At 35.8% G+C, this 25,631-nt stretch overlaps 1 protein-coding gene across 1 annotated transcript in view; it reads right to left on the reverse strand.

Moving 5' to 3' along the window:
• Window positions 1–25,631, reverse strand: part of igsf21a (immunoglobin superfamily, member 21a) — a 118,508-nt gene that overhangs the window by 27,433 nt on the left and 65,444 nt on the right. The window contains exon 4 of the mRNA XM_016668938.1: window positions 8,711–8,826. Coding sequence (XP_016524424.1) covers window positions 8,711–8,826 — 116 coding nt within the window. The remainder of the gene's footprint in view (window positions 1–8,710; window positions 8,827–25,631) is intronic.

Here is a 25,631-nt window from a genome sequence, read left to right on the forward strand (position 1 = left end):
AGGGAAAAGTGAAAGCATATCCATTCTTTTATTCTTTTCAAATGAGACAGCAAACACTGATTAATTTTCCACATTTGATTATAAATCTGCCAAAGCAACACTTAATCTGTTTTTCACTGATACATGTCTCCTATAACTATAAATTGCTGCTTTCGACAAAGTGACATGGTCCCTTTTGTTGGGCAACGCTGTGAACAAGAAGCTTTTCACTCAGTTTATTGCAACTCATTTGCATTCATAGAACGGTTTTCACAATGTATATGTGTAAAAACACATTACCAATTATTGTGCTTCAAATCGAATTTGTCCATTGAGATGACTTGGGGAAAAAAAAAGAAAAAAAAGATATGAATAAATTGCTTATTAAAGTGGAGGTCACATTTATTGGCACCCTTGCGAAACATGTGAAATGCCCTGAAATAAATGTATAATTTATGCCAGCAACATAATTTCATATTAAAAGAATTAGTACAATCAAACCCCTATTTTGATATATTTCTCAATCAAGAAAAAAATATTAAGGTGAAAAAAACATGTTTTTAGTAAAATCATCATTGATGACACCCCTAATAACACCAAAGCAACACAGCTCCTTTACCATGCTAAACAATAAGCATTAGGTCATTTTTAACATTTTCAACCAGTATTTTGTGGAGGGTTTTCTTCCAAAAAAAAACTACATCTTAATCTCATCTGACCGTAGAAAATGGTTGCATTTAGTTTAACAATTATTACGTTTTCAGTGTTAGGACAGAAAAGTTTGAGTTTTAAACTTGAAAAACAACCGGCTGGATTGTAAGTAACATTGATAGTTTCTATGTAGACTTGGTGACCTCAACAAGTTGTAAAAAGACATGTTCTACCTTCCTGACCATCATTTGTACTGTGTATGGTAGCAATAAAAAGATGGGTCCTTATTGAGCATAGAAGCTATAAAAACCATATATATAAGACCAGTGGAAACAAAATGTCACATATTACTAATCAGAACTACCAAGAAACTCCCAAACTCTGAAAAAAGTTAAGTTTAAATTAAAAATAGTTAAGTTAAAATGTATATATGGATTACTGAGGGTCCCAATAACTGCAAGAATAAAATACAAAAAATATATATATTTCTTATGGTTAGCCTTTTTTTTCTAACCCAAACCAAGTGTTCAAACAATTCATTGTCAAATTAGGCTAAAATCTTAATTTGTTTTAAAGCTTGATAGGCTTTTACAAGTTGTGCCAGTCAATGTGTCTGGAACTGTCTGTCCTTTTTACATGTAGAATAGGGAGTAAAATGAAAAACGAGCTTGTTAGGTGGTACATTTAGCTGTCATGGGACCTGGAAAGTGGTGCTCACCACCATGTAAAAGAGGATTTTGGAGTGTTTTTGGCATTGCAGCTCTATTGTTCTCTTACAAGCAGTGTTGCTGCATGGAATAAAGTGATTATCAATCACGCCTCTGTTATAAATCCCCAAATACTTCATACTCCAATATCTGCGCACAATGAAGGCAGACAAAACCATTTATTTGATGCTGAAATGAATTAGAACTGAAAAAAGAGATGTAATTCTAAGCTGGAGCCCATGCATAATGCCAAGACAGTCGCAAAATTAGGCTGGGATGGTATGAAAAGGGTGTCGCATTTCTCTCTGAATAGACAGTGATGAAAGCACCTGCACTCTGAACACTGCCAAGCTGCTCCCACCTCAAAAATATTTCAAACTCCAACTCTTTTCAAAATGTAACAATCATACTTTGGTCCATGTACACCTTTATGTTGCTGCAATTAATTATGGTCGTGTCAAAGGAACAAGGCAGTAATTTTCATAGTGACAGGATTTTTCAATGAGAGTACAGAAGCAGAAAAAAATAAGAGAGAGGCAACGAGAGAGATCCTGGCCATGAGTTAATCAGTTTTCCCGTTTATTATTAACTGTTATTATGTTTCCTCTTTTCAATCAGTGCTTGCTTGTGCTCTAAGGATGTTCTAATAGTTGCACTGGGGAGATATGATTGATATGTCACCAGCTTGCTCAGTAACATCAGATGCCGACAGATCTTAAAACATAATGCCAGATACTTTTCACAAATAAAGTCTTTTAGTTTCAGCTTTTTCAAAAATATACCATCGGAACTTGGCAAAAAGTGCAGAGAAGCAATAACATTTGAAAGAAAAATTTAGCCTGGAAGAAGAAAGATTTATATACGAAAATAAACTGCTGCACAGTCATGTGCATATCAAGGTGCAGATCAAAGCAGGAACCCACTACAGCACATAAGATCAAGGCTGAGAAGTAAGAAAAATGAAGCTTTTGAATATAAAAGAAAACCTATAATATGCACTCTGGCCATCATTGTCAGGCAAAAGTTCTTTGAAAAGAAGTAATGGATATGTATTCAAGGTTGCATAAAGACAACCAGATAGAAATAAGTGATGCAGAAACCCTATCATTGTACAAATGGTGGCTGTATGGTGTTCACATTTAAACAGCTATTAATTTACTCCGGAAAAAAAACAAAACAAAACAAAAAAAAAAAACACAAAAAAAAAACACATAGGCAGCAGTTTATGATAGCCTTATCATAAACTTGCTCAGGTTACATATAACCCGAGCAATGTTATATGTAGAACAGTCAGTTATATCACAGGTGATTCTTACTAAAACTGAATGTCATTAAAATGTTAATATTATTCAGTAAAGCTTGTTCAATTGAAAAAGAGAAACCAATTGTTCGGTCTGGTGTTGCTCCTCTTCCTTTTGAAAATGCTCTATGCGTTCTCTATGGGGTTTAGGATAGGGCAGTTTGGTGACCGCTCAAGCAGCGATACTATGGTCACTAAAACAAACATCAGTACTTTTCATAGAGTACGCAGCTGGCAAGTCCTGCTGAAAACAGATTTTCTAACATCTTGTCAGCAGAAAGAAGTCTACTGCCTGTCCAGACTGGGAAGCAGAGTCATAGTTTAATGCACTTCTCTGCTGCTTCTATACTGTTACATACATATTGCAACACTGAGTCAATGGGCTGGTAACAATCCAAATAAGATAACCTAACAGGATTTGCTCCTAACAGGATTTAGGAGCATACAAATAAATAAGTATTAAATAAGTATAAAATAAGGATATTATATAACATAATGCCAACTGAACATAAAAATAAAACAATTAAATGTGGTTTAGTAAAAATAATTTCTCTTCAAAGACAAAACATCTGCAGACCTACCCACATTTGTTTTCATAACCTGGAACCTTGGGTTGATTTGTCAGTAAGTGTGAACAAATACCAATTTTTTCCAAGACAATTTTTTTAAATGAACTTTTAACAAGTTTATTTACAAAAACTTTTTAATCTAACCAAGTGCACTGGCCCTGAAAGAAAGTTGCATTATCATAGATTTTATCAGACAATGCTGTAACAACCTTTAAGTTATCTGTTCCATTTTATTTTCCTCAGTAACACAGAACAACACAGCACAGGACAATAACCAAATTCACACCCCATCACAAACTGATGTTCTTGTTAACAGCATTACTATTTCACTGCATGTTGCATTAGACAATGTAGCCCCGTTGAAAAGAAGGGAATTGGACCCTGGGAGACTGGCTTGCTGGTTTATGTCAAAGCTGCATATTTTAAAAGTGCATTGCTAGGACATTAGATACAAAATGGCACTTTACACATCTAGAGGAGCCCCACTTAATATGGAAAAACAGACTATTTTTGTAAAAAACAACAACAACAAAAAACTAAACTAAATAAGAAAGTGTCTTTCCCATTTACTAGAGGAGAACAATAATTATTCTAGGTTTTCTTTTAGTACATTTACACAAAGTCCTGGTTCTACTGAGCCACTCAGCTCTCAGGAGTCAAGACTTTATGGGATTCTTTACAAATGAAATGCATTCTATGAAAACCAGAATCATTGACATCCTCCCCTGAAGAGGCCTTTAAAAAACGAGGGAGCACTGGAGGTAAGCATAAAACCTTTTTTTTTTTTTCCAGTTGAGCTTTCTGAATTTTTAAAACATTATTTTCATCTTGCCTTCAACTTAGACCCAATTCCAACCAAATTATTTAGGAAAGTGTTTCCTTTGATTACCATCTCCATTTTGGATATGATTCATTTATCCCCAGTTAATGGATAATTACCAGAGACTCTTAAGGTTGCTGTAATAAAACCATTACTTAAACCCTTTTCTCAATCAAGATGACTTGGAGGGGACCCATTATGCTTCCTTGAACAAGGTGGGATACGTCGATGAGCTATACACAACATGTTCATTATTTTTTTTTGCACAAAATAATTCTCATGTAAAATTTCACCTGCTGAGTTCTATCTATTTTGAGCTCCTTTCAGCATGAGCTGTTTTACGGCTACGTCACCAATATGCAAATAAGCTACTGATGGCCATACCTAACTTATACTATACTCTGACCATATAAATGTGAAAGTGGCTGCAAAACCAGAAATGCAACTGTACAACCATACATCTTTGACCCTGACACAGACCGAAAGACGTGGAGCATCCTACACAACTATAAAGGACGCATCAAGCGGTGTCCTTTATAGTTAGACATATTTAGTCTGCAGATTTGCAACAGTAGGATCAGATCTTTCCTTCAGCTGAGGTCTTTTGGCAAATCCTGCCAAAACAGTTGTGTTTTTTTCAGCAGTTGGTGATGGGCTGGGCTCAGCTAATTCTGACTTTGAATGATTGTAACATTAAATTGGCCTCAAGTAATAAATAAAGAACCTTGGTGGTATCTTTGACTAGAACAAATTTCTAGAATTTATTTATTTATTTCACTTCCAGAATATTGACAAACTTTTCAGCATCATTCCTATTCAGGAATGATGCTGAAAACAAGTCAGTGTATTTGGGAGTTCAAGGTTGGACTATTGTAAACTATTACTAAAAAAAGTATAAAAAAAAAAAAAGAAAAAAAAAAGAAATGAGGCTACAAGCCTTCTGCTTATCTAAAGCATTCTGATAAAAATAAATAAAAAAATGAAATACAAACAATGAAATTTCACTTTCCAGTGGCTCCCTGTTAGATTTAAAATTCTCTTTATTGATAACTAAGCTGTGATATATCATAACTCTGATTGTGTTATAGGTTTACAACAGAGCACTCAGACTACAGCTTCCCTGGTTACTTTCTATCATTTGTAAAAGTAAGAATGGGAAGCAGATCTTTTACTCTCCTGTGGAAGAGAAGTGTGACAGTATGTCAGCATCATTCACTTCAGACTGTCTTGCATAGATTTTCCAACCCACATGGCAAGTAAAACATTTTGAAAATCCATGTTAAGGATGTTGAACCATGTTGAACGTATCAGCTAGTGTTCTGTAGCATTTACTGTTAATCTGAATGGTGGTAACTTGCTGATACATTCTGATTTCTGCTGACCTGGCTTTCCACTCACTCCCTAATGTTGTCGAAAAGTTCAAACACACACAGTATTAAAATCAACACAAAGAAAGAACATTCACCACTTTCGCTACACTTTTTTTTTTTTTTTTTTTTGCTGCTTTCTGTGCTCTCAATACAGTCTGCCTGAACCTTTCAATTACATTTCAACCTGTGAGGCTGCATCTCCAGCAGAAAATTTCCTGCTATGAGGTAAATCTGTGAGCTGTAACTGAGAAAATGTCCAGAAGAAATGTTTTCATGCATTCTCTTGAGTATTTCTCACACTGATACATCCTACTAAGTTTTCATGGCATTTTGTAGCATTTCCAAGACAGTTAGGATCTGAAAAAGTTTAGTTGCAGGTAAAATAAGGACAGTCTTCCAGTATAAGGGAGAAATCACACACACACAAAACAAGAAGAAAAAAAAAATAATAATATATATATACTTTTTTGTTTTTCTCTCTCGTTTTGTTAGGATTAGGGTTCCCTTTCTTACAAGGCTACCTTATACATTTTGTACATTTTTTTGTGTATTTTCAGTACTATACTGCATCTTGCATTACTAAAAGCTAACAAAAATCTAATCATCTGACTTAAAGCTATGAAGAAGAGGCAGAAAAATGTTTGTCCAAACACTCAGGAAGATATATTGAGGATTTTTTTTTTCTCTCGTAGATTTTTCTGTTTTTCAAAATCTTTGACCTGTTTTTTTTTTTTTATGCTAAAGGAGCACTAGAGATATTCAAGGAGTTTTTCCTCTTGTGATATTTGCTCACAGGTGTTTTCACTTGTCCCAACTAATTACACCCTCTTCGAGAGAGGAACGGTTGCTGTTACATCTGAGTCTTCTCTTGATTTATGTTTACATTAGAAAAAAAATCTATGTCTACAGTGTATAAATGAAACGTATCTTTTTAGTTTTACACTTTTGAAAGTGCTATGCGAGTTGTAAAAGGTATGGTTTTTCAGTGTATTATCATTTGTCTTTTTTTATTTAGCTAGTGGGGTTAAATTCTTCAGTGACCAAAACAGCATTGAAAAAGCCAACCTTTAAATAAAATTGACAAATGTGAGGATTTAGGACTCATTCAGAGGTTCAAACTCAGATTTTTCTCTGCAGTAAGGATGCTTGCTTTGATGTTTTCTCTTGTTTATACTTCAACCTGAATGCAGGTGCATCTCTACAACAACACATTGCCCCTATAATTGTTACATAATTATCTATTTCAGTTTATATCCATGCATTTTTATATTTTTTATTAAAGTCAATTTTGCTTACCCAGTATGCATTTCCATTCTGTGTGCATTTCCATCAAGCCTCAACATTCTTGAGTATGTGAGAGTAAATATACCTGCATTTTAAGCAGTCTACTTGTGGTGCCCCTTGTTTCTTCTTATGCATATCAAAACCTGAATTGCTCACATTGCCCACTGAGTTGGGGACTGCTGATGTGCAGTCTTGAGTTTGACATTTGCCCTTAGTCATCTGGGATGTTTGGAAAGAAAAGGGAAAAGCTGAAGGGTGTTTCTTAGACCAAGAAGGATTTGTGGTTCTATAGCTAATTAACAGTTGCGTCACTTTCAAAATTTCAGCCAGCTGTATGATCCTTTGCTATGGTGAAATTAGGCAAAGAAGATATTTTGGGATTCACTTTCTGAATTACAGTCCATTGAAGGCTGGGGCTTTTCTGGGTCAACAGTTGATTTGTTTCAGTGATAATGCACTTTAAATTATTTTCTCATTTTTGACTTGGAGGCTATTTTTTCTTACATTATTCATATATTATTATATTTTTAACCTCACTTATAGCTAGCAAATTAAGTCTATTAATCTATTAAAACCTTCAGTATATAGTTGTTGATTTCTGGCTTATAATGGTTAAATCCAAATGAAACATTTGTTCATTGCCTCAAGTAACAAGGCAATGTTACTTGAGGCAATGATGTTTTCTTCCTTCAGTTAAAGCTGTAGTGAAACATGGATCTTAAAACTTTTATTGTTTTATATATGTATTTTCTGCAATCTAATTGTGGATTGAGCAGCCAGGTTCTTTATTTTAATGTTTTCTCAACTCATTCATTAGCTTGCTGTGTGAACGACAAAGCTAATTAATAACAGTGTAACTTATCCAATGACACAGTGACAGCTCTTGCTTGCTGACCAGCTGTAAGCTGTCAGACATCTTTGTCTCCATTATCTTTTAGAAAAAAAAAGATCCAGCAGTTGTAAGCTTACATGGCTTAAGACTCTGCATGAAATCACAACAGGGGAGAACCTCACTCATCACGGCATCAAACAGGAAGTACCGGAAATCATTTTCACCTTGTATTCACCTCTTACTGGGCTCATAATTGCAACAGATAGGTATGCTCAGAGCCTACAGTCCATTACCATATACCCGTGGACAATGATTAATGGTCTGTTGAGAATGAACAGCAAATGGATGCTCTCATGCAGTGTCCATAAGCTCATATACCACCAAATATGTGGCGTTTTTGTAAGGCCTCTTGTTCTCCAGACTGTTGAGGGAATACATGACGGCATACCAAGAAGGAAGCACCGCAAAGCTGTACAGTCTGATTCTTAAAATTTAAGTGCAAGAGTATTGTTTATGATCATTTTAGTCACGACCACATCACCGCATTAAATCAACTCTACGGAATGTAACCATTACTAATGAAATTAGCATTGTTTAGGAAGAAAGAAACTCTTTGAACATCTGTGGGAGGTACTGAGATCAAAAGCTTGCCATGGTAATGTGTACTCTATTGCATGGATTCACTGAGGCTTCAAGTTTCTGTGCTACTATTTGGCCTTGTGTCATTATTCCCTTTGTCAATCCCCTTAAATTGTCCTTCTTTCTGCCCTCCCCTCACGCACAGACGCTGTAATTGATTGCCGGTCACCTGATGCACATTTGTCATCAGCTCTTAAGGAAGTATTATCTCCTGAATCCTTTGCTCTCTGCACTACCATTGTGAGTTTATTATCTGTTCTGCTCCTGCTTGATCATCTGTGGTCTTAGGTGGCCTTGCCTTTACAGATAACTTGCTCTTAAGTGGTTTTAGTTTTGTTCTGTGTGTGACGAATAGAAGAGTTCTAAGGCTTTGAGTCCACTTCAGCCTTTGGATTTTGCTTTTGGATCCTTTCTTTTCTTACACACCATGAAACCACTGAGCTGACAGTCTAACATTTTCCATGAAAAAATAAAATGCTGCAGATGGAAAAAATAACAGGTGAATTAAAGGTTTTATTTTTCTGTAAAAAACAAAACAAAACAAACATCTTAAACTCACCGATGGGGCTGGCTTTCCTCCTTTTGCTGTGCAGACAAGAGTGAAATTCTGAGCTTGGTATCGACTGAAGAGGGCTGGAGTGTTCTCAGCCAGCACTGATATGTTATTTGGAGGAGCTGTGAAGGACAGAGGGAAATATTGGTGACACAACAATTTAATAACACATGTCACATTGTTAAAAAAAAAATAAAAAGATGGCCATAAAAAAATAAAAAGATGGACATAACCTCTCCATCATATAGTTTACCAGTGGTAAACTATATGTTAACTTCTACAGCAGGAGTTTATAACCTGCAGCTCTGGAGCATCATGTGGCTTCCTGGGTGCTTCACAGTGGCTCTTAAGTTTGATAATGGATTATGTAGAACTGAGAAGGTTTGTTTTTTTTAGGATACATTTTAATAAACAGATTTATATTAGTTTTTGTTAGGCTTGGTTCAATGTCTGCATAAGAACTCTACAATTAGGCTTCAAACTATATGCTTTCCTTCATTTTCCATAAACACAGAACATTTGTCATCCAGAATAAATTGCCTGTGTTTTGTTTCCATTAAATCGGCTGATTGCGATTTTGATGTTAAACAAAACAATCACAACATTGTTTCACTTAACACAAAATAGATTAAATTTTAAACAAGCAGGTAAGCATTTTAACAGTCTTAGGCTGTTTTTGGTTAACTTTAAGACATGAATTTGTTTAATAATAATACATTTTACCCTTAATAACTCCAATTGAAATCTCAAAGGGCGCTATTTACTAGAATCAAGGATAAAAAAGGCTATATCTTCAATTTGTTGACTCCTTATCTAAAGCATGTGTATATATAAAAGAACTTTCATAATAAACAGAAATATTTTGACATTTAATGACTAAATGCAAAATACTCATTTAGATCACTAAAATGTAAAGGAAGATCTCAAAGTATGAAATGGAGATGTAAGTTTTCACTCTGCTCAGATATTGTTTTCACCAGGCTTTCATCCTCTGCTCAGAACACTTTTGTGCTTTTCTGGGATATTATTTCACTTGAGATTAAGCTGTGAGATTTTACTTACTACAAAAGGCCCAAGCTCTGATCACAGTAGGAATTCATGTAACCAACTGTATAGTAAGGCAGTCATGAGGTGAGATAAGGATATCTTTTGAAGTTACGATTTATGAATACAAGTGTTGCGCTTTAAGGCAGAGATGCTGACAGAAGAAGGTCATGGAGGGAGTGGTGCCTTTTTAATGTGTCCGTTTTTATGAGTAAATCTATCAAACACTTTTAAACAGACATGCCAAAGCAATTAATTGATTTAAAGAAGGTAGGGGGTTTACAACAGGATTCAGCTGCCGGCCTGGGTGCCTCTGTGTTTCCACATCTCTTAATTGCTTATTGATAGAACTCATACGGTTGTAAATTAACCTTAGAACACTCCATTAGCTTACTGACAAGCCTGCTTCATCGTGGCATATGATTAGCTGTCAGTGGTCTGCTTCTGAGTTGTCATGCTTAAGGATTTAACACTGAGGTTATGCATACTGCAGTTCATCTAGCAGAGTCAAGTTAGGCCAATACATAAAATGCATTATAGAGTGATAAACAATGTGAAACAATATCAATTTCCTCAATTCTAATTGGAGAAGTTTTCTTTCTAGATACTCCAGCAAATGTGCAGTCATCATTGTCCCTTAGACCAATTGGCAAACCGTGATGTAAGCTATTTAGACAGTGTTAGCATTTATAAATTTAAAACATCAAGGTTTTGTATAAATATACAGCATTCTATACATTAAAACAAGACATTGTAAGTTAATTAGTTTTTATTAAACTGATGACTTCTACTTTAATGATAAATATTGACGCTGACTCGCCTGTCAAGCTAGTTGAGGAAAGCTGCACATTGATCAGGGTGCTGTGTTGAATTTAGCCAATGGGAGGGGGGCACCTAATGGGAAACTAAGCCTGAGACAGCAATAAGCCCTGGTATAACATTTGACATGATTAATACTGAGACCTACTGTGTGTAGCATGCTATTTGCAAACACAACAGGCCTGTACAGGATTAAGATGGTTGGCTGTGACGATGAATTCTAAGCTTTTCATACTTCATTAGACAGTAGATCTCTCCTCTCCACTAGTTAGAGATTCAGCTCCGTTTTCAAATAGAATTGGATTTACTAAGATGGTCACACTTTAAAGCTAATTTGAAAACAACACATAAATATTTCAGTTTTTCAATTAAGAAGGGTGCAGTTTGATGCAACAGCGTATGCTGATTTAGTCCTCATATAGACTGGAGAAAGAAAACCACAGTCAAACTAACACTAATCTTCATGTAGGTATGATGAGGGGGAAAGTGACAAAAAAACAGAGAGGGTCACTCCACTGATTTACTTTCACCAATCTATAGCTTTATAAATATCAATTTATTCTTTTTTTCTGCTACCTCTCCCTCTCCCTCCCCAAACCCCGACAAATCTGGAGGTTGTTTCTGAGTGCTGCAGCTAAGTGTTTGATCATTGCTAAATCTAGTCTATATATCTTTTTTTAATTTTAGTTTTTAGTTTTCTTGTTAAGCTCTTTGTCTTGAATTGCTTTGCAGTTTCTGCTGGTTACTCTTCTTTGTAAGTCTACATTTTTATAAGTGAATAAATTATTTTTTAAATAACTTTCATTAAAAAGCCTAAATGAACTTGCATCCATGATAAGTAATTACACCCCATATCTGACCTAACAACATTTTGAACAAAAGATCCTAGAAAAGGCTGTTTATCAAAAATAATTTGACAAATGACTGCTCCTCAGCCCGTAAGTGAAATTCCTGAAGTTGGCAGATGAAACTACTGTAAATGGTTTGATGCATGACTGCAACATGTCTGTAAATAAACATGGCTACGGTGGATCACTTCTGGTTCCTAGGAGCCAGCATTTCTCATACATAGACAATGTTTGGAAGAATGACCAGTGGAGACTACATTTCCAGCAGCAACTCAAGAAATACAATCTTTCGTGCGAGCAACTGGTCATCTTCTACACTTATTATTCAGGCAGTACTGTGTTCCTCCGTCACTGTGTGGTTTGGCTTATACACAAAACAGAACAAGGCAGAACTGCAACAAGCATTCAGGTCTGTAGAGACCATCCTTAGGGCTGAGATTTTCTCTGTCCAGAACTTGTACAGCTGTATGGTCAGGAAAAGGGCAGCTAAGATCTCTGCAGACCCCACACATCCTCAACACAAGCTGTGAACAATTTTACCTTCAGGTCAGCTGCATAGACCTATTGACAACCACCACAGAGACAAATTCTTCATAAAAATTGTCTCTCTGATGAAAACCCAACAGCCTGAGTAGACAGCCTTTTCACTGTTGAACAAAACAAGCATATTTGACCTATTCTAACCTGCCTTTAAAATAAATGTTGGGTGTTGACACAGATATGTACATATTATTCTCTTTACTTTTAAATGCTCTGAACGAGTGTGACCGGAATCAAATTCCTTGTTGTTGTACACACTCTTGGCCAAAGAAGCTGATTTAGATTATGTATTTTTTTTAAATAAATAAATCTCTCCAGAATGTTACAATCAGATTTTTCAACACTCCATATGAGGTATAAGTATAGGTTTTAAATTTGTCTTAATATTGATGTACTTCTGGGTTGATTGATCTCAGTGCTGTGTGAAATGTTGACCAAGCCAAGCAAGAAAATAGGATCTTATTTGTCAGACCAGGATTTATTTGTGCCATTTGGCAGTTACAAATCTGAGCAAATAAAAGATCACAGTTTGCTCAAGACACCATTCTGGGCAATAAATGCTCCCTCTGTCTGTCTGGACCCCCTTATGTCCACTGCTCACTATAGCTCCAGGGACCAGAACTATTCCGGATCATGTATCCTTAACCGATTTGTTGCTCAGTTCTTCATCCAACTCCCTGAAAGCTTGGGATGAGCAGAAATCATCGACTTACTTAAAATCAACACAGAACATCAACTTCAATATTCCTATAAAGATCAAAGATTACTTTATCAGTTTATTTTCAACCATATGTTTTTCAGTTTTAACCATGTTTATTACATATTACTCAAATGCTCCAATTTTCCTTTAATATATGTGTTCCATTAATGTATTTATATTATTTTTTTATTAGTTCCTTCCTTTTTATGAAAAGAACATTGAATTACATCATGTTTAAAAGGTAACTTACATTTGCTAGCCTATTTTTTGGTGTGGTTTGTCAGAAAACATTCTTACTCTCCATCCAGTGTAATAACACTGATAAAGAGGAAGTCTGGGGTGATGGTCTGAATTTTTAAGAAAAAAAAAGTGAAAGATTTTTCCAACTATTGATGAATCACTCTTTTCAGCCTTCCTGGGCAATAACAACAATGAACAAACTGTTTCATAGAGGAAAAGGAAGGGCTTTTTTTATGGCCAAAATGAGAGCCGTGTCCACATTATCAGCAAAAATCCAAGCATATATTCCCAGTGCGAGGACTCTGACCGGGCTGCACCCTGGCCATTGATCCGTTTTGTGATGTTAATGGACAGGATTTGAAGGCATAGTTGTGCAGAGGAGAGTCTGGTTTGAAAATCTCAGAATAGCGTTGAAAACATCAGTTATTTCCATCAGTCTTAGCAGCAACACTGATGTTCATGTTAAATTTTTCTTGGTCTGTCTCCTGTTTACCAACACCTGTTTTTGTTCTAAGTCTGTAAGCACTATTGTGCTGGTAATTTTCAAAGAGAATGTGAGAAGGAAAATATAAAACCTGCTAATGGATAAGTGAGGAAATCAGCAGCCTGTTCAATACCTCAAAGAAACCTCTACCCTTCTTAAGAAATATAAAACTCGAATTTAATCTATATGTGCTAGAAAACCTAAAACATATTTTTTCTTTTCTCCTCTTATTCATATGTCGATTACATAACAGCATTCTTTGTATTTTAATAAAGTATTGCATTAACTTTGCACATTGTCATTACAATGTAAAAGAGATTCATTTCAAACTTTTGGACAAAAAAAGAAGAAGAATTAAAATGAAAGGATAAAAGTGAAACTACACATGTACGGCTTCCAATGAGTCTGAATGGCTCTTCATTTCAAAACATTCATAAAATTCAAATAGTTTCAAAAGGTACTATTTTACTCTCCATGTATATTTTGGGTCTTTCTGCCTGAATACCCTCCTTGTGGATCCAATAATGCTCTCCAGGTGTTCTGGTTTCCTTCAACAGTCAAACGAACATGACTGTTAGGTTAACTGGTCTTTACTAAGTGTAAGTGGGTGGTTGTTTGTCCAGCTTGTCTCTGTGTGGTCCTGTGATGGACTGGCAATCTGTCCAGGTTGTACCCACTCTCTTGCCCAATGACAGCTGGAAATATACACCAGCCGTCGTAAGGACAAGCATGTATATGTGAAGGTATACAGAGTATTTAGTACATTGGAAGTCATGCATCACTCTTTCAATGTACTAAATTGCAATATTGCTTGGACTCCAGACCTGCCTTATAAATGTTGTGCTACCATTGCAATGTTTAATAATTCGTACTGCAACACATTTGTTATGCAAATTATTAATTATGGGAGTGTCAACATGCATTTGAGGCAAGTCTGAGTAGATACCAGATGTGTATGTGTGTTAGAGACTGAGCACCACAGTTACAGGCTCCTAGGCAAGAAATTTGCAATGTAAAATGTATGAACAGAATACAGATATACAATTCAACATGACCGCATGCTGCTTTATTCGCACCGAGATGTACATGCATTAGAAACAGCTCTTTTGAAATTCATGTACATGCAGGTGTGAAGGTGGGGAAAAGACCATTCATTTCAGATTCTCTAAAGCCTAGTGAATCATAAAAGAATTGCTAACTTCTCATTCCTTATTTTGACAAGTCACACAGTTCTATAGGCTGTGGCTGAGTTGGAGAGACAGCAGGCTGGAAAAACAATCAAAGTTTACTACTCTCAGGAGGGCGGGGGGTGGGAGGGGGGTTGGGCTGAAATGCATTGTATGAGTTCCCTATACCCGAGTCTGCTACTCTCAAAACATCTATTCCCCAACTGCAACAGCATGTGAGGATTGAAGCTCAAAGATGCTTTTTAAATCACATTACTTTTGTGCTTTTAGCATTTGTGTTCACACCCCACCCAGTCAATTTGCATGGGTTATTACTGTGCTGTCAGCTCATATCAGATCCTCCCGCCCAGCCAACCAGCTAGTGGTGTAGATGGCTGCAAAGAGAGCGAGACTCTGGTAGATGTCAGGAGGAGAAAAAGGATGACACACATAGAGAAAAGCTGGTGTCATACAGAACAAGTTTCCCAGTCCTAAAACCCATTAATCATGCCACTGTTGTTGAAGGTGCAGCCACATCGTCGTGTGCTTAGACTGGTCAGCGGATGTTGAAGAGTGAAGAATAAGATTCCACAATCTTCTCAGCACATTTGTGCTTTAACTTATGCCTAACTGTGCAGTGTCAGTATAGGCGGGCAATCAATATAGAATGCTGTCTAGAATGCTGTCTAGAAGCAGCCACATAAAATCATCTCTGGGTCTCACAAAGTTGTTAGTAAAGAATGTGCCCATGTTAAATACACTAGAGTACCGACACAATTGCGCTTTATTTCACTTATGTCCCATTATTATTGGAAATATAATATGTCACTGCTGCCTGTGGGTTTTGTGATTCTCCCAGGCTGACATTCTCTAAGGGTAGAAACAATCTTAGACTTACAGCTTTGTGTTTATAATGAGGACAAGGGGGACTGGAAAGAGCATTTTGCCAACACGGTTTGAAAGCTTGGTTGAGATGAGAAAAAAAAAAAAAAAGCTTCTCTTTGTTTCTCCAAAATAGCAGACTGAGGCAGATGGGACTCACCCTATACCAAGCCCAGCATGTGACTGGCACCCTCATTCCTAAAGTCCATCCTTTTGTTCCTGCTTAAGGGCAAGGGTTTAAGTTTGCAATCTGTTGCAATTTGGCCTCTTTAGCCCTTTGCAGCTTTACCCAGGCTTCATGTAGCAGCCTGGTAATTCACCTGAGATCGACATGGAGTCACCTATAAGATCCCCGGGTACCAAATTTTTGATCAGTATTTCTGTGAAGCTTAGTGATACAGTGATACAATTCACCAAACAGGTAAAAGACACAAACAAAAAAATAATATGATGCCAAAGATAGGCTATTGTTATAGTAAAATATCCATCATATTCTTCTCATCCCTTGACTATATGAACAATCCCCAAAGATGTCTTTGAAAAAAATCTACATCAAAAACCTTCAACCAGATGGCCGCAAGCACCACAAATGTCAATATACTGCACACAGCATTCAGGGACAGGGAGTCGAATTCATATTTCAAGCTGACATGTAAGGGCTCTTGATGGGGCATTTATGACCAAGATAAATGGGTGTCCATGGATTACAGTTTCCATTTACGAAACTCGAAATATAGTGCAGAATGACTTTTTTTTTTACCTTGACATGTTTAAACTTATTTTTGAAACTTGCATTAAAAATAGTCTATTGTAAATGTTTTCTTAGACATGTTAGAAAATAATTGATTTTTATAAAGGATTTCTTCTGATACATCATCATACGAATATTTAAAAGTCCATTGGGGAAAAAAAAAAAAAATTGTCATAGAATATAAGCTAAGTACGATTGTCAAAGTTTGCTCCTATGAAGGCATTGTGACATCTGTACAGGTGTACTGTAGTTTGAGGTTCTTAAACAACATATTTTATCATTCTAGATTTCCAGTGTTTATTGAAACCTTTTAGATGTTTATGCTGCATAGACACACTGTGCATTACATGCAGCTGTAAGACAATCATAAGAGGACTCATTTTAGTAAGACAAATTTTGATCTGAAATGTTTTGTGTGACAAAAAGGCAAAAAGAAATCTGTACGGGTCAAATACTTTTACAGTATCAAATGCACTGGCCCGTATGTTTGAAAAGAATGAGGAATGACAGTATTTGAACATTTCATAAAAACACATTTGCTTTACTTAGGTGTAAATCAAAAGAATTTATGTAAATTTATACCATAACCAGGGAAATGAATATTGCATCAAAAAAAAAAAAGCCTATGATTCAAATCAGTGGTATTTTTTTTCAAAAAGCCAAGGGTTGCAGTTAACACATTCTGTCTATATTTAATGTGGGATAGTGGAAGAAGAATCTAAAGAATTCTAATATTCACTTTAATAATTTTTTTAAGAATATATTTTTTTTCATTTTGCATATCCTGTTAAGTTGTGTGTAAAGTTTTGCAATGACTACTTCTTTTGTGGTTATATTCAGTCATTTATATATCTGCAAAATGAACATAATTTTAGACTATACCCTGCTGATCTTCGTTTGGTGAGCACAGCTCACACCGTGTTAAAGTTGTAAAGATATGCTCTGTGCCATTTTCATGTTATCTAGTCCAGAGGATTCTGAGGGGGAAAAAAGTTTGTGCATTTTTATTTTATTTTAAATCACTGTACGCAAAAAAATATGACAAGTCATACCTGCTAGAATTAAAAGTAGTGACAAAAGTATATATTTTTTTCTTTGTTTTCTTTTTCTCCCTTTTTTTTGTTGAAAATATGACTTCCAAACTTCGATTGGCATGATATGTTTTGGGTAAGGAAGGAGGGATATACCCACTGAAAGGTTGTATCACTACACACGTTCTTTCTGAACATTGTAACCAATGCGCAACTGCCAATATTTGCTGGATAAAACAAAAATCATGAATGACATTAACACTCTTCCTCACAACAATCTAAAATCTACAGAGCAGACTTGACTTGATTTCTCCGAGGGCTAAGCCAACCCTGCTGATCTCAGCACTTCCCTTATTTACAGTATACCTTGGCAGGTGTTTTATTTTTACTATCACTTTGCTTTTTTTCTGCTTCAGAGGTAATTACATTCAGTACAATGGTGGTTCAAATCAGAAGGTAAAAATAAAATCTATTTACAGTGCTGTACCGTAGAAGAAAATGAATTTTCATACGCAAGCTTTCATAAAGTAATGGTTGGAAAATCAGTTTGCATAACCGACTTGGTCCTTGTTCTTTTATAGTAAACTATCACAAGATGATTTAAAATAAATGTTTCAATACTGGCCTTAAAAGGAAGACATAAATGGATCCTGAATTTCATGACGTACCACTATGTGATGCAAGTGCAGATGTATAATTAGTATCAAATGTTATTTGATGGCTACATACTGAAATATTTCATGTCCAATCTTAGATTATTCATGGACGCATTGGTTCTGATTCTCATCAGAGAAAGTAATAGATTTGTGTAAGGTTTGAAAGGGACTTTCATTTTCAAAATAAATTGAACTCTGATGGTGAAGGCAGCTTTTTAAACTAGATCTGATGACTAGTATCCCAGTGATCCTGACCTACCAATGACCCAGGAAAAAAATCCTGTTTTCTCCTCATCCCTCAAAACTTTTGATTGCAAAAGCATTGTACTGTAACATTTCAAAAAGCTTGGTCTACTGACCATTGCTGGATCTGTACCCCTTGTCTTTTGACATATTTTACAAAAACTCGTAAATTTGCTATCCATATTGTAATGTTCAGTAGTTTGAACTGCATGTATATGCAACTGAAACAAGATCACATATACATATTAAAATACACCTAACCTTTGCCTTTCTCCCTATCTAACATTAAATCAGACATACTTCTCCTGATGTAATTCAGTCACAATGACATGACATTATGTATTTTTGAAGTTTTTACACTTTATGACCTGGGACAAACATTATCTTTTCATATGCTTGAGACTTTTGTCCTATTTCCCCTGGGAAAACTTGTGTAACTGATTAGATAAGTGGGCTCCCTTACTCTCACACACCTTGTTTTTGCTCACAAAGTTTCACTGCTCAGATAAGGGCTTTGTGATGGCTACAGTAAAATATTAACTTTATCCTTAAGCCATCTAGCAGTATTCTTAGGGTTATTCTCCATTTATGAGACCCATTTGTCCCAAGATTTAACTTCACAGGTTTTTTTGAGATGTTGCTTCAATATTTCTGGTTTTTCCTCATCTTGCTGACTATTTTGTGAAGTGGACCACTCCCTCTTGCAGAAAAACACCATCACCCACCAACATGAGACTGCCACCTGCATACTTTAGTAAGAATAGTGTTCTCATATTTGCAGACTTCCCTCTTTTTCCTCTAAGTCAGTGTTTCTCAATTCTAATCCTCAGGGACAGCCGCCCGAATATCTTAGATGTGTCTCTGTTTCTGAACACCTGATTCAAATGACTGCATGACCTCCTCTATATGCCATCAAGTGCCACTTATTGAAGACAGGTGTGTGGCAGAAGGAAAACACCTGAAACATGCAGGGCAGTGGTCCCGGAGCACGGGAGTTAAGAACCACTGCTCTAATTTAATAGTAATTTGGCCAATCAAATTACTTTCTAATCAAACCACAACACGTCTCCAAATATCAAGGCCTTTGTCTGTGAGTGTATTTTCAAATTTCCTTCTGACTTTTCATAATGCTTTACAATTATTGCTTCTTCCTTGTTGAGTGGCCTTTCAGGCTGTGGCTGTACAGTACTTGTCTCCCAAGAGAAAAAACAGAATCCGTCCCCTGTCTGAACATTTTTGGACAGACATACTCAGGCATCTGAAAGCTGCATGCAAGGGTAAAACAGACTTGTTGAGGACCACAGTTCTCCTTTTTTGGTTTTGATACACTACGAGTCAGTGTGCTAGAGATGTGTCTTAAAATCCAATTCACCAAAATATTATAAATTAACTCATTCAAAAACATTTGAATTAACTTTCCAGCTTTTCCAATTTGATACAGGGAAAAGCATGGTAATGTCCATGTATGTATACTTCTAACTTTGAAGAAAGTACATAAAAGAAATCTACAATGTTTTCATTCATTATTTTAAGTTTTAGCAAATGGAACAAGTTTTTGAATTCTACCTGACTTTAACTGGGGAAATTAAGTCTGATTTAATATTGGAGGATGATAAAATGAAGGTTATGTATCCTTTCATGAAGCGTCTGAAAACACCTAGTTTTTGACAATTAAATCTTTGAACACAAACTTCCGTTCACTGAATTTGTCGTCACATCCCACTACAGTATGCTGTCACATAACAGCAACCACCGGTTCAATTTTCTACTTGAGTTGTTTCATACTCAACGGAAGTGCATACCATCTCAATTAAATCTCAAGCTTTTGCTTCAAAGATATGCTATGTTTTGTCTCAAGAACACCTTTAATTGCCAGACTGAAAAGAGTGATAGACATTTTTAATTGACCTGAATTTAGAGGTTAGGAAACAATGGCAATGATACAATCTACTTGTTGGAAGTCTCTGTATGTCCTCTGTTTTATGCCTGCCTGGTCACACTTTATGTAAATGGAGGAAAACATGGAGAAAAGGATACGAGTATAGAGCCACAGTCACTTATTTGATTTACATGCTGTGGTCCTTGTTAGAGACATGTTAAACAATGATGCTAGGCTGTAATACAACTGCCGCTCCGGATTCTTCAAATGATTATTCAGTTCCAAATATTCCTATGGGAGAGAATTGCTCATGATTCCTCTCAACAAGAGTGGGCTTGGAGACAGAAAAAGACTGACCTCATGGCTGCAGCACACTGCATTTGAGGGTCATGAATTTGCAATTTCATGCCTTCATATTAACTGCAGATGTAAAGAGCCTCTTCATCACTGCACCCTGCTGCCTGAGGTCTTGATTACAGTTTGCCTCAAGTGGCTCGCCAGTTTCCCCATACAGCTTGGAATAATTAGGATGACCAGATTCCTCTGATTCACGCTTGAAATTGTCTCGATTCAGCCTGGAGTTTGGTCTTTCCGAGTCTTTTATCTGTGTGTGTTTTTCTAGTGAATGCATCGCTTCACACATTTAAAATATTGAGTGATCATATGCAGAGACATGTATGCATAAGTATCTTAGTGCAAGCTAAAAATATGCATTCTCTCCGACTTCTGTATTAAATAGCCAGGAAAAATGCTTTGTACATAGTTTAAAGCTCATGCCATATCTGTTCAGAATGTCTGCAAAGCAAAGGATGAGATTAAATTACATTGCAGTCAAATAATTCTGTGAATTTGGGTAACACCTTAGTAAATTCCATTGAAGTGTTAAGTATTTATTGCACATCTAATTTCCAAATGTCATGCAGAAGGAAAAAAAAAAATACTTGAAACATAAACCGCATATGGATATGGAGTGATTTTTTTTTCTCTTTTGGTATCAAAGGATCATTGAACTACAGGGGAAAAAACCTGCCTCGTCATTTCTTGTGGAATCCTGGTAAAAGATTTGACAACTCCTTCTTTGACAGAAGAAAAAAAAAAATCATTGTATAGCACAATAAAGATTGTTGTGTGGAAGCATTCTGATCTTTTTTAAATTAAGCTTAAATACAAAATAATTCTTTCATATATTAAAGCATGTATCTTAAGGTGTTTTTGGGAAGTTTTGTTTCAGCTAAACAAAAAATTTAAAGTAGAGAAATTCCAATTCAGATTAATGATGTGGTCTACAATACAAATCCCAGCTCTATCTTGCTGTCTAAAAAAGGCATATACTACACTCAAAGAGCTTGCATTTCTTAAGCAATTCACAAGCAATGGACAGTTTTACTAACCTTTGTAATTATTCATCTGGTTGCAAATCATAAATGTTCCTTATAAAAAAGGTCCCCAGCTGTTAGTGAGACTCCCAAATTGTGCAACACAATTTAGGGAAGAGTTACAAACAGGGAAGTCGGTGGCTCATAATTTACAAATGACAGACTCACTTTGTGCCAAGCTACAATGAGACAGATGGCATACACATAACTATGATCATCTGTAAAAGCTCCTAGATTTATTCATATCCTAAAAAAACCCAGCATTTTCTGAGGTCAATTTTGATTCATTTAATTATTATCTCACTGAACAGTTTATGCTTGCCATTGCTGTCTTAAAATATAGCTTTTGTCTCTTGCCTACTTTAGAAAAAAAATAACCTGGTAACAGAAATTCTATCCATTAGGCAACTTTACTCTATGGGCATTCTTGCCATTGATACCATGACATTTATCTCCACTCTGGAACAACTCAGGTATGAATCAAAACAGAAAAACCCCAACATGGCATGTCTGATAAAACACACTGGTCGCAAAAACATAAAACATCAAAGAGCAAAAAACTAAACAGAGTATTTTTTTTGCCCCCTGAATTGAATGAATAGCTTAAGTTAAGACTTGCAGGTCATTTTCAATTACATCTAGTACACCTAGAATAGTAATTGTATTCATAATTTTGTCTCACAGATATTATATAAGCTACTCTCTTACCTCTGAGAAATGCAACACCTTTTCACTTTCTCTAGAGCCATGCACAAAATTTCAAACATTTTTCTTTGGCAATAAATTATGTACCAGTAGGCGATGACAAATGAAGTGTAGGAACTACAGCTTTTACACAGTTAAGATTTGCAGAAAGGAATGGAAGGCTGAAATTTTTCATACTGAAAGAAATTCTCAGAACTGAGGTAAACAGTTCTGAGAATTTAGAGTAAACTCTAAAATAAAACAGTTTTAGAGTTTTATTAACCTCTAAAACTGATGGATACAGATTTATATCTAAAATGACTAAAAGCTTACAAATAAATTACCCGCTACATATTTGCTTGCTGGACCAACTAATTATGTATATCCCATCAATGGTTAATTGGGCATTTTAGATTTTGACTGTAATGCAATACTGGAAATATATTCATTGAGTAAGCATTGCAAATAACTGCAATTTCTTTGTCAAAGATTTTGTAGCACAAGTGGGCTTTATTCAGTGTTTCACATAGTAAATGGGCAGAAAGACAAGAAAGAAAGAGATGCAGGAGAGGCTGCATTATGGACTAATAGACTCCTACAATGAGGCTCTCACTTTACCACTACTCCATGCAACAACCCATAATGGGCACAATTTTAAGTTGACCAAGTTAATTATATTTGTTTCATATGTAATCAAGCAAGTCTACCTGTGGTTAAAAATCAAAGTTCCTGTGTAAAACCACAATAACATTTTTTTTGTAGTACTTTTCTCCAAAAGGTCAAATTTCAAAGAATGAGAAATGTGTCATTTCATTTTCTGTACTCACAGGGTGGCTGGTGTCTATTATCATTATCAGCATCCAATGGAAAAGACAAGGGTACACCCAGAGTAGATCGCCAGTTTGTTTCTGGACCACAACCCTGCAGATACACTCAGAGGTTTTTGGATTTTGAGAGGAAACCTTTGTACCCATAGAGAATCAGCACATGCAGGGGTGGAATAATCAAAGTCAGAAAATAATGCGAACTTGTGACCTTTTTGCTTTAAGGTGTGAATAACTGTTCCACTCTGCCATCCTGTGTAGATTTTTTTTTTTTTTTTTTTTCATTGAATTACTCTATGGAGCCATTCCAAAGTATTTTATTAGAAACTAAATCAGTTAAGATGGAATCCTCTCCCTTTTCTACATTAAAATGTCCACAGTTGATCTGATGAAGATTCCCAACACTTATGTTTTCAAGCCTACCTGATAACATAATTGTGTGATTGTTTCCAACTTTCTTTTCTGTTTGGTCTTTACATTTCTTTGCACTAAATTAGATCTCATCCAGGTAGAGCAACATGCTTTTCATTCCACTTTAAACTTAAGCAATATGAAACTAAATAAACATCTACTGGCTTATGTTTTCATACATTTGGCATGAATATTTTAAGAGTTTCTGATATTAATTTTGATTCCCCATTTCTTTGTCTGTTATCAATATCATATTTTCAACATTTCTGCATGTTGACGCAGTATTTAAAGCACTGATGCAACACCAAGATCCTGACATTATATCCCAGCCCACTCTGCAAATAATATTCTTGTTCTCTCTTTGCATGTTACATGTTACACCATGAAGAAAACATAAGCCAAAATATCCAAATGGATTAGCACACTTCAGTGAAATAGTTGGACTCCTGCTAGCAAAATATGGGCACCATTTTCCCATACAGAGGGTGAAATATAATACATCTCATGTGGTTTAAGGAATATTGAGCAAATCCAGTTTCATTGCCTTTTAACTGTGTGACTGATGTAACAGAAGACTGCGGCTTCATTTTGCTGACAGACCTAACTTGAAGTCGGTCTCTAACTGCGCTTAGGCTTTGTTAAATGTATTTCAGAAATGGCAAAATAAGGTCAGAGAAATGGTTCTGGTCCAGTCAGCCAGAGCGCAACACTTTAAATAACCCTCCTATAATCAGCAGGGCATTGAAGCATACCGTCTCAGCGTGGAAACAAAATCACAGCCTTTTAGAACTGTGTCAATTCAACTCTGGTTTAAAATAATGCTGTGAATAAGCTGTTTATTGACAACTGCTCTAATTTAATTGCATGGCTATTATGACTATAAATCTGACAACCGGAACTTACATTTTTTGTTAAATAATTACATAGATAACAGGCATGCATGATCATTTCATTCATATTTCTTTCTAATTGTTCTCTTTATTGGTATCTCTGAGATTTTTTATTTTTATTTTAACCCATTCATCAGGTTTTTATTATTCTACTATCATTCAGTAAAACTGTCTTTCTTCAATACTGCAATTCTTTTCCTCTACTATTCCCTCAAACAGAATTTTATTTTAGGAATTTATTTGGACCACTGTTAAACTTGTGCACATCACAATAATGCAGTTTATAATAAGTAAGAAGCTGTGTACAAATCTCTGCAGTTGCAGATGTCCTTAGCTAAAAAGTGAAAGCTTATTTGAACCCAGTAGTTGGGACACTTCAGCAACGTTTCGGAATATAATAAATAGTACACAAATAAATAGAATAATTAAGTTGAAGTTAAAACTCTGCTTTCCTTATGTTTTGCATTGATCATGCAAAACATAAGGACCACTGATACTTAAAGTACATAACACGAATTATCTCCTCATTATTGCACAATTTAGAAGCTATAAAGCCACGAAGTGAAAATTTTGCAAAACATATGGTAAATTCTAAGGATTTGTAAGTTTGACAAGGGCCACACTGTGATGGTTATGTGACAGGATCAGAGCATCCCCAAAACTCAAACTCTTGTGGGATGTTCCTGGTTCGCAGTGGCCAAAATTTACCAAACATGGGCCATGGAAAAAACAGCAATAAATCTGCAACAAAGTCATGGTCATCCAAGAGTCATATTAAAAAACAAAAACTGTGATTATGAAAACTAGTTACATTAGTTACATGCAACTTCAGCACAGCTGCTAAAATGTAGTAATTTCTGGATATTTGTGTTTGGAAGACACATTGATAAGTACCTTTTGCCTCATCAATGTGGCAACGATGTAACTGGTGGGTTGCTGTCTGTCTGAGTTGTTCTGTCCTTGGTTGCCAGACTTGCTTGCTGGTGATGGTCAGCATGCCTGGTGCTCCCAGTGTAAGGAGGCCTTGTTGCTGTTATATGGCCTCAGGGCAGCTGTGGCTACAATGTAATTTACCAAGATCGCCATGAGAGTGTGTGCATGAATAACTGAATGGAGAGCAAAGCACTTTAGAATCTCCTGGACTAGAAAAATTGCTATACAAGTACAAGCCATTTACCATTTACCATTTTTAAAGAAAAGCATAATGGGTCCAAATGGCCATAAACTATATATATATAAAATCTACTTTCTCATACGTTAAATAAAAATTCTGGTTCATAAGTCACTTTAATGTTTGGTGGCTCTTGTAGGAGCATGCTCTGAGATTTAGTCTTGAATTACATATCCAAAGATAAATAGTGCTTGCTTATGTATTGTCCTTTAGTAAATATAACCCATGGCACCTGCTGCTCTGCCTGCTGAAAATGCCATTGGTAATATAGCTAAAGGGTATGAAAAG

This window comes from Poecilia formosa, unplaced genomic scaffold (genome assembly GCF_000485575.1).
Source record: "Poecilia formosa unplaced genomic scaffold, Poecilia_formosa-5.1.2 Scaffold18, whole genome shotgun sequence".
Lineage (NCBI taxonomy): Eukaryota > Metazoa > Chordata > Actinopteri > Cyprinodontiformes > Poeciliidae > Poecilia > Poecilia formosa.